This window comes from Lissotriton vulgaris, chromosome 4_1 (assembly GCF_964263255.1).
Source record: "Lissotriton vulgaris chromosome 4_1, aLisVul1.2, whole genome shotgun sequence".
Classification (NCBI taxonomy): Eukaryota; Metazoa; Chordata; class Amphibia; order Caudata; family Salamandridae; genus Lissotriton; species Lissotriton vulgaris.
This window is the reverse complement of record NC_141691.1, coordinates 1,346,361,136-1,346,371,400: the sequence shown is the minus strand read 5'-3', so window position 1 is coordinate 1,346,371,400 and position 10,265 is coordinate 1,346,361,136. Positions and strand designations below refer to the sequence as shown.

General features: G+C 47.6%; 1 protein-coding gene across 1 annotated transcript; it reads left to right on the top strand.

Moving 5' to 3' along the window:
* Positions 1-7,188: 7,188 nt before the first annotated feature.
* LOC147723959 (uncharacterized) lies at positions 7,189-8,517 on the top strand. Its single transcript, XM_086917968.1, has one exon. The coding sequence runs from the start codon at positions 7,189-7,191 to the stop codon at positions 8,515-8,517; it is 1,329 nt and encodes a 442-aa protein (XP_086774094.1).
* The last annotated feature ends 1,748 nt before the right edge of the window (positions 8,518-10,265 follow it).

Here is a 10,265-nt window from a genome sequence, read left to right as displayed (position 1 = left end):
CCGCCATATTCAGCCAGCGCTTGTGCCACACCCATACCATCGCAACACGCCGCAAGAGACAACAACACGCACGGAAGGGGGCAAACGTACAGATCCATAAGCAGCAGACCTTGGTAGCGCCGACGCACCGTGCAAATCTAGGCACAAGGACACGTACGGCACAATCCCTCATGAGCGCGCGACAGACCAAACCTGTAAGCTGAAGCACCGCGCATCCACTGGGGGCGGCCATTTTGCGACCAGGGAAGGAAACAGAACAAAATCCCCTGGCAGGTACGCAAAAACAACCGAACAACGAAGGCAAATAGAGCGTGAATCTGCTGTAAAGGGGCAAGCCGGAGGTGCCTAAGAGAATAGTAGGCGGCCGCCAGCCTGCAGAGATAATCGGAACCGAAACACGCTAACAAAAAGGCAAGGTAGGGCAGAACCCCACAACGGCACAAGCTCGATTGGAACAGCTCTGAAGCACTAAATAGAGGAGCACAGGCCAAGGCAACTAACCACATAGCCGAGACACTGCCTCAATCCAACCCCACTATCGCAAATCGACCTGGAACCACTCGCTGGAGTCACATGAACACAGCTGCACCTTACTGCCTGGCTACCCTCAAGGCTCAAACTGAGGGGGTGATCCCTACCCCTAAAACACAGCAAACCCAACATAGAGGCGCATAAGTAGGAGGAGCTGGCGGGAGCAAAGACCAGAACCAGGTGCATTCGAGAGCACAGCAGGTTTCGCTTTGAAGCTCTGGGCCCGCAGGGAAAAGAGCGGAAACATCCAACTTACACAAAGAAAGCCACCTACACGCCTATCTGGTCAGTAGAGGAGTCCAAGGTATGGTGAGCCAAGAAGGTAAAGCCAGCAATGAACCCAAGAAGAGGAAAGACTCGCCGGACTCACCTGCAAAAACCAAGACAGACCTAAAAAATGAAGTCAACCTGGAGACTCTACTAAAAAAGATAAATGAAGGGAACAAACTTGCCAAAGCGACTAAGCAAACCATAGACAACATGCAATTGGAACTAGCTGGGATCAGAGCAGACCAGAACAAGACAAACAGCAGGATTGATGCGGCAGAGAAAAGGATCAGTGACATTGAAGATGCTTGCTCCAAGGCCCACAGACACCTGGCAGGCGTCTCCAAAAAATCAACCGTCATGGGAAAACAACTAGCGGAGCAAGAAGATCGCCTCAGAAGAAACAACATAAGACTCCTGGGTGTCCCGGAAGGGGCGGAAGACAAACCCGGATCCTGCGCGGCATTAGTGGAGGAGCTGATACCTGAGATCACGGGTATCCAGTTCAACAGACAGTTCGAAGTGGACAAAGCCTACAGGGTGCCGGCTTTCAAACCTAAACAAGGCCAAGGACCTAGGCCCATCATACTCAAACCATTAAGAGCCAACCACACTGAAGCAATCTTCGCAATGGCAAGGAAAGGCCAGAACCTCACATGGAATGGGAATAAGCTTATAATAACACAAGACGACTCCAAACATACGGTGGACATCAGGAAAGGATTCCTAGCCCTCAGAGACAGGATTCGCAAAAGCAACATATCATTCACCTTCGCTGGGCCTGCTAAATTGAGGATCACAGACAGATGGCGCACACAAACATTTGACGATCCGAACGACCTGAAGAAATACCTACAAGGACCACCGACGGAAGAAATGGACGCTCAAAACACCAGCCCAGGGAAGAGAAGAGCTTCCACAGGAAGCAATGAGGGAGCCAGCGGAACAAACAAATGAATAAAACAAAATCGAACTTTAAGCTCACGAACTATGCAACCGATCTACTTCAAAAAGACCACAACTACCTCGAACGCTTCTACCTCAACCACAATGCGGTACTGAACTTGATGAGGCTGCTAAAGCCCATATCCTTTTTAAAAATGCTTTTCTCTTTTGGGTTAGACAACATAGCTCAGTGCAATCGATGCAATCTCAGGATGGAGGGGGGGGAACTTCGATGTCGCATGTTCGACAGACGGAACACGGAGGGCGGGGGAGGAGTGGAAGAGGGGCAGGGCAGGGGGGGCTCAAGGGAAGTACAGTTTCTCAATCTTTCTATCTTTCCTACTGTCTCTTTTTCGGCCTCATTCTACGAGGCGTCACAATACACCCTAGGCAGAGAGGGCAGGGAACAAAGTCGGGAGGAGGGTTCAACCAGGTAGTCGCAAAATCAAACACAGTGAAGGCAAATCGCAAGACAGAAGACGGAGTCACATGATACCACAATCTATCGAAATATAGGCGCAGCAAACGGGTTAAGATAACAACATTAGGGCACGCACAAGGCTCTGCAGAACTAAAAATCGTATCACTTAATGTCAAGGGACTGAACCACCCAGTCAAACGCAGGAAAGTGATCGACTATCTTACAAAACTCAAAAGCGACATATGCGTCCTCCAAGAGACGAAACTCTCAGCGGAAGATGCATCACGACTGTGAGCGAACTGGATAGCGGACCAGGCATGCTCGCCCGCTGTACACAAAAAGAGGGGAGTAATCACCCTAGTAAACAAGAAATCTAGACTAAAAATCCAAGAAACCTATACTGACGAGGATGGTAGACTACTGATAACCACCCTAAGGAGGGGAAATGAGACGATACACGTAGCGAACATCTATGGCCCCAACATGCATGACAAAGGATTCTGGGAAGGGGTGGAGAAGAGACTAGAGAACGTCCCACAACATGAACTCGTAGTGGTCGCTGGGGATTTCAATCAGGTTATGGATGATACTATCGACAGACACTCACCCAAACCACGCCCAAGTTACCAAACACCGAAAACGCTAACAAATCTGTGCGGCAAACTTCAACTTAGAGACCCCTGGAGACTACAACATCCAGACACAAGGGACTACACCTTCCACACAACTCACACAGCAGGATAGATTACATCCTTATATCAGCAGACGACACACACCGTACCGACCAAACAGAAATATCAGCGATAACTATCTCAGATCATGCACACATAAGCCTAACACTAACAGGGAGACACAACGAGAAATGCAGTGGCAGATGGAGAATAAACAGTGATATTCTCAAACCACCCGAAAATGTGAAGGAGATCGAAGGGGCCATTACAGAGTACCTCGAATTCAATGACACCCCTGACACAAACAGAGGAGTGATGTGGGACGCGCTAAAGGCTACACTGAGAGGGAGGGTCATAAGCATCAAGGCCAAAATGAACAAAGAAAGAAACAAAAAAATAGCTGAACTCGAAAAGCAGATAACTGAACTTGAGAAAGGGCACATAGCAAATCTCAAAGACCGCAACACACTGACAGAGCTATCGAAAAAGAAGTACGAACTGAATAGAATCCTTAGCGAAAGGGCAGGGGCATTGATCAACCAATATAAAGCCATCAACGTTATGCGCGGCAAACCAAGCAGGCAAGGCACTAGCCACCTACCTCAAAAGTAAACAGAGACAGCACGCAGTAGCCGCGATAACCGACAACTCTAAATCACAGACCGCTAACAAAGAGATCCTAGAGGTCTTCAGGAATTTTTACGAGGAGCTCTACAAGACTGACACCAACCTCAGGCAAGACGGGGGGGCCAGCCTCCTAGACAAACTAGAGTTGCCATGCCTCACAGCAGACCACAGGATGGCATTAGAAAGCGAAATCACTGCACCAGAGATAGAGAAGGCAGTAGCATCACTTAAAGAAAACCATTCACCAGGTCCAGACGGCTACACAACCAACTTCTACAAGCGCTTCCTACATATCCTAAAACCCACAATGGTTAAGGTTTTCACACACTGCAGCCAAAGGCAAATATAATAGTGATTCCCAAGACGGCAAATACATCCAATACCCAGCAAACTACCGGCCCATTTCATTAATAAATGTGGACTGTAAGATCTACGTGAAGGTACTAGCGATGAGACTAAATACATACCTACCAAGCCTAATCCACACCTCACAGGTCGGATACATAAAAAATAGGTTATCCAATGACAACCCCAGACTTCTATGCCACCTAATTGACAGCGCATCCAAAACAACCAACCCGGCAGTAATGATAGCCTTGGACGCCGAGAAGGCTTTTGATAGAGTATCCTGGCCCTTCCTCGATAGTTGCATGAAGAAATTTGGCCTAAGCGATCAATATAGGAAGCTGGTAATGGCACTATACAATGAACCGAAAGCCAGGGTAGTAGTAAACGGAACCACATCGAACCCACTCACACTGGGTAGAGGTACAAGACAAGGGTGCCCATTTTCACCAGCTCTCTTCCTTTTGGCCATAGAACTGCTACTAGCCATGATTAGGGCTAACACACATATAAGGGGAATCCCAATACATGAGTCAGCAGTCAAGGTGGCTGCCTATGCAGACGACGTATTGATCATAACAGAGGAGCCAGACACATCCATAGCAGCATTAATGTCCACCATTGAGGAATATGCACAAGTCTCAGGTTACAAGCTTAACAAAGACAAGTCAGAATGCAAGCCATTGAACATCCATTCCGCGAAAACCTCCCTAGGCAATTCAGGGCTGACGTGGCAAACAAAATTTCTAAAATACCTTGGTCTGTATTTCGGAAGGGACCTAAGGTCTACCCTAGACCACAATGTGGACCAGACTCCTTAAGAAGGTGAAAGACCGCATAGAAACTTGGTATCCCAAGTTCATTAGCTGGTGGGGAAGAATAGAATTGGTGAAAATGATGTTAACACCCATAGTCAACTACATGCTCAGCATGCTACCACTGACTCCGACGAACGAGTTCCACAAACAACTAGACAAGTTGCTCAACAACTTCATATGGAGGGGCATAAAGCCTAGTGTAAGCCTCCAGAAGCTTAGACTAAGCAAGAACTTGGGCGGCCTGAATCTCACCAATTTTAAAATATTCCACACCGCTTGCCTAGTCAGACAGGTTATCCACTGGGTGTCCCCAAGCCAAGAATATCAGCCCGCATGGCTGTCCGTGGAGAGAGCAATGATAGGAGGTCTGGACCCAATAGCAATGATGACTGCGAACAAACACCCCCAAGCCAATAACACGATCCTGAAGAACACTAAGACAGCACTACTCAGGGTAGATAAAAAGCTAGAACACAGCATCAGAAACACTGAATGGATCTCCCTATGGCATAACATGAAGCTCAAACACAGAGACAGAACACTAGACATGAAGGAATGGTATAGACAAGGGGTCTCAACACCACAACAACTAATGAAACAAGGTCAACCCCTCACTTTCGACTCACTCAAAAACCAATACAACCTCCCAGGCCTAGAATTCTACGCATTCCTAAAACTAAAAGCTGCAATTACCATAGCAAACCTCAGCAGAACGCCCCCATCCATCCTGGAGTACATGTCAAATCTAAACAAGCTAGGACACCAAACAGCCCACCTCTACAAGCTACTTAGCCCCAACACATCAAGTCTGAACAGTAAAACCCTTGAACCCCTGGAAAGGGACATGGGCAGAAACCTCACCGAAAGGGAGAAGTCAACCATATAGCAATCCGCAACTGGAAATAAGATAACCCCACAGCTTGCCCAGACGAAATACTGGTTGCTGCACAAGGCGTTCAGGTCTCCAGCTCGCCTCGCCGCTGCCGGTATCAGGGAAGATGACAGATGCTGGAACTGCCACAAGGAGAAATGTGACCTAGAGCACCTAATCCTACACTGCTCCAAAGTCAGATTGTTCTGGAGTAGAATCAGGCAATTCATATCCGACGTGACGGGCCAACCGCTGCAAGGCAGAATCAATGAAATCATCGTGTCAGCAATAGCCCCAAGCCCCAAAGCAAAAAACGACAATGACCTGATAGACCTCCTCCTAACAGCAGCCGTGAAAATTATACTCACGAATTGGAAGGACACCAGGAAAGCCACCTTCAAAGGCTGGATAAACTGGACACCTTCCTAAGAGGAGTAGACAACATAACCTCACACCACTCACCATGCCACAACTCCGGGGGGAAATGTGGAAAGCACTGGACGAGCACTTGATCACCTTCAAATCCCCATAAACCCCCAGGCCCCAATAGCGGGAACCAGCAAACTACCCCACTCACCAAATAATCGCCAACCCCCAGCTCCCCCCTAGGGTCTCTTTTCTCTCTCTCTCTTTTCTTCATTTCTACACAAAAATCTGCGAATGAGGGAACAGAAATGATTAATCGTATGTACCGCACAGCCCAGCGCGCAGGAGCGGGATCACTGCAGATCAATATGCTGTATTACCCTCGATGTACCGAAATGAAACACGGAAACTGTACTGTATGTATATAAACTTCTGTTTAATAAAAAAATTGTGAAATAAAAAAAAAGAAATGCTCAGCAGCCAATTAGAAAACAGTAAGAAAAACTACAATACCCATGAGTACTAGGGTATCACATGACAACCATAGAGTAATCAGTATAAAATGCCCCACAGAGAATTCCATATCCTCTTTCTTTGCTGCTCCGCAGCCAGTTAAGTGCTTCATACCTTTTATGCATTGTGCTTGATATTTTGCTGCATTGCTGTGTTTGCATGCTTTTTGATTACCTGTTGTATTACTTTGTTTACTGCCCGTCTTTGCGATCTGTTCGCGCTGTTCAGGGGCTGTTTATCGTTACCGGCTTTACTTTGCAGTCACGCGACGGTGACTCGCGAGCATCCTTTGTTGTTGGCGTTCTTAGCTAGCGGTTTGCTGCAGGGAGCGTGTGTTCGCCTCCCCGGTTCGGGCGCTTAGCACCCGCACCTGTTTTTTGTGGAGAGGGAGTTTTGGGGACGGTGAAAGGCTACGTGATTACATCGCGTAGTCCTTTCTTTGTGCTTAGTCCGGCAGGCGGACATTCTGCGCATGCGCGGTGGCCATTTTGTGTCTTTACACCCGTTTTGAACAGAGTTTTTGCGTCGGAGCACCGCGAATTGTGCTCTTTGCCCACAAGCCTGCCCCTTCGTCCCCAGTTTACGCCCAAATATTGAATATTACGAGTTTGGGCTGTATAATTCTCATAGGCTCTGCCTAGAGTGGCATTTTACGGCAAGCCCTTCCTCCACTTTTTACACAGTTCTTTCAGTCAGGTTCTCATCTATTCTTTGGCTTGCTGTAGGGGTTTTAGCCACTCCCCCAGATTGTTGCCTTCGGCATTACATTGTTCCTTCTTCTTGTGGACTTGATATTTTACACTTGGTGTAATAATGGAGAAATATTATGAGGAAGATGACTATTATGATGAGGTTGCTTCAGGTTCCATGGAGCAGGACTTAGTTGAAGCCTTGGACCAAGGCATGCAGCATTCTGTCAACAAAGTGCTTGTGCGCGCTATTGCACCTTTGAAGCTCCATCTCTCAAATTACGCCTTGCAACAGGGCTGGTTACCTTCCACTTCTGGTCGTTCTTCTTCTTCATCTTCAAAGTCTCCCCACAATCCTCATAAATCTGATTTTCTGAGGCTGGCTAAAGTTTCATCCAGTGAGCATTCTGGTGGTAAAGCCTCCAAAGAGGCGTTGCCCTCGCACGTTTTTCAAACTGATAATGATGATACCACCTCTACCTCATCTTCAGATAGGGATGGTCCTCCGCCTTCCAAGAAGGCTCGTAAGGAACATTTTGTGGATGCGCCATCACATCCTCAGCTTCTTACCTTCGAGCCCACGGATAATGTACATCCCAACTCTTCCTCTTGGCTTCCGTCCCATGAAGTGACAGAATATGTTCAGGTGCATATTCCTCAACCATTTGAGAAAGATGTAAGGGCCCGCCTTAGGTCTGAACGTCCGCGTCCTGACTTGGCGGACAAACTGGCTGACACCCCGGAAGTAGAACTTACCATGGTCACCTTTCTTAAAAAATATGCTAAGGACCCGAAAAAGGGTATTGACAGGGCATGGCGTTCCTGCCAAGATAAATTGTTGGATTTGTTGGGCCCTCTAACGAAGATTTTAGATTTGGGTTTTCGGGACAAAGAATCGTCAGCTTTGGTGGATCCAGACGATTTGATTGAGTGGTCACAACGGGCTATTTGTCAGCTAGGGAATGCCAATTGTGCAATGTCCTGTGAGCGTCGGCGCTCAATCTTGCTTCAATTGGATCCCAAATTGGCTGAATTATCCTCATCAGAATCTGGGCCATTGGCTCAAGGTCTATTATTTGGTCAGCCATTCCTGAAGGAAATAACTAGATTTGTGGCTACATTTAGTGGGCTGGCTATGGCTCAGGTATCCCTTCGGAGTGCATTTCGCCCATTTTTGGAAGGGCCGAACGATACAGGGGACGATCGTTCGGCCGCGAGTCTAACCAGAATACCCAACTTGGCTTTCAGTCCCAACGTGGTGGAGGTCAAGACTCCGGTTACAACAGTAACAGGGCCTCCTTCTATCCCTCACGTAAAGGGAGAGGTCAGTACAAAAAAGGACGTTACGGTGGTGGTCAAGGAGGACATAATGATTCCACAACTTCAGGTGAGATTGATTCCTGCTTCGGAGGTTGTCTTAGGGGGCAGGATTCAATTTTTTCTTCCAAATTGACGTCTGATCTCCAGCGATGCATGGGTGTTAGAGACTGTCCAAGGTTACAAGTTAGAGTTCTACAGTTCCCAGCATCAGTCCCACCCTCCTACTCCACTGTCTTTTTCCCTTCAAGATCAAGAGTTCATTTCAGCGGAAATCAACTCTCTTCTACAAAAAAGGGCCATTCTTCGAACTTCTCGCCATCCTCAGGGTTTCGCAAGCAATGTTTTTCTGGTCCAGAAAAAAGGGGGCGGGTCGGGTTGGTTCTCAATCTCAAGGATTTCAACGGAAGGGTGGATTATCGCCACTTCAGGATTGCAGGCATCCATCTTCTGAGAGATCTTCTTCGAGAAGGGGACTGGATGGTCTGTCTCGCTCTGAAGGTTGCTTATCTATCTATTCCCAATTACGGTCCTCATCAGCGGTTCCTACAGTTCCAGTGACAGGGGAATTGGTTCGAATACAAGGTTCTCCCGTTCGGCCTCTCGTCAGCACCTTTGTGCTTCACGAAACTTCTGAGGCCTGTGGTAGAATCTCTGCGAACCCAGGGTGTTCGTCTGAGCATCTATCTGGACGACATTCTAATCATGGCACATTGCCCTCGGTTGTTGATGACACACTTGGAATGGTCCATCACTCTTTTACAATCTCTGGGTTTTCTAGTGAACCCTTAGAAATCTGTCTTCCTTCCCTCTCAGTCGATAGACTTTCTGGGTTTCCAAGTCAATTCTCTCTCTTACTAACTCCTCTTGCCCCATCAGAAGATCCGATCCATCAAGAGGGAATGGAATTTAGTTTTATCCAAACCCAGTGTGTCGTTGAGATCTATAGCTCGGATTGTCGGTCTGTTAGCCTCTTAAATTAGGGGATCTTCCCGGGATCTCTTCATTACCGGGCGATTCAACGTTTAAAGATCCGTCATCTCCAGAAAGGCCCCCGCTATTCAGATCTGATTCCTCCTCCAGAGGAAGCGAGGTGGGAGATGCTACGGTCTTTGGAGCACATGGAGTCCTGGAATGAACGTGCCCTGTTCGGGGCATCCCCAGAGGTGATCATAGAATCCGATGCTAGTCTGTGGGGATGGGGAGCCCGTTGTGGTCAAATATCGATGGGAGGCCGGTGGTCTCAGGAGGAGTTATCTCTTCATATAAATTGCCTGGAACTTCTAGTGGGGTCTTTTACGATCCATTGTCTATCTCCGCTCCAGACCAACTGTTGCAAACTCCTCCGCATGGACAATGTTTCAGCGGTTCGGTATGTCAACAAGTTGGGGGGGACGGAGACCAGAATCTTGGTGGAAATCGACAAAGATTTTTGGCACTTTTGTCTTCAGAAGAAGAACAAAGTTATTGCAGAATATCTCCCCGGTCACACCAATCTGATTGCGGACTGGAACTCTCGACATCTTCGGGATTTTAGCGATTGGAGGCTTCATCCTCGAGTGTTCTGATCTCTCTCCTGTGTTTGGGGTCCATGCCAAATCGATCCGCAAACAACTTTCAGCGAAATTGACTATGTTACTGTGTCTTGTTTCTTGCAAACGTGTTTCCGATGTTCGTGCTCTGGACGTAGCAGGTCGTAGTTTCTCACCTGAAGGTGTTACTTTTGCTATCTCCAGATGCACTAAGTGTAATACGTCTTCAGTTACCTATCCTTCTTTTCCCAACAATCCAAAACTTTGTGTGGTTCAATGTGTAAAAGATTATGAGGTGAGCACTGCTCTTTTTCGTCAAGATATGCGGGGTCAATTGTTGATTGCTCTGCAA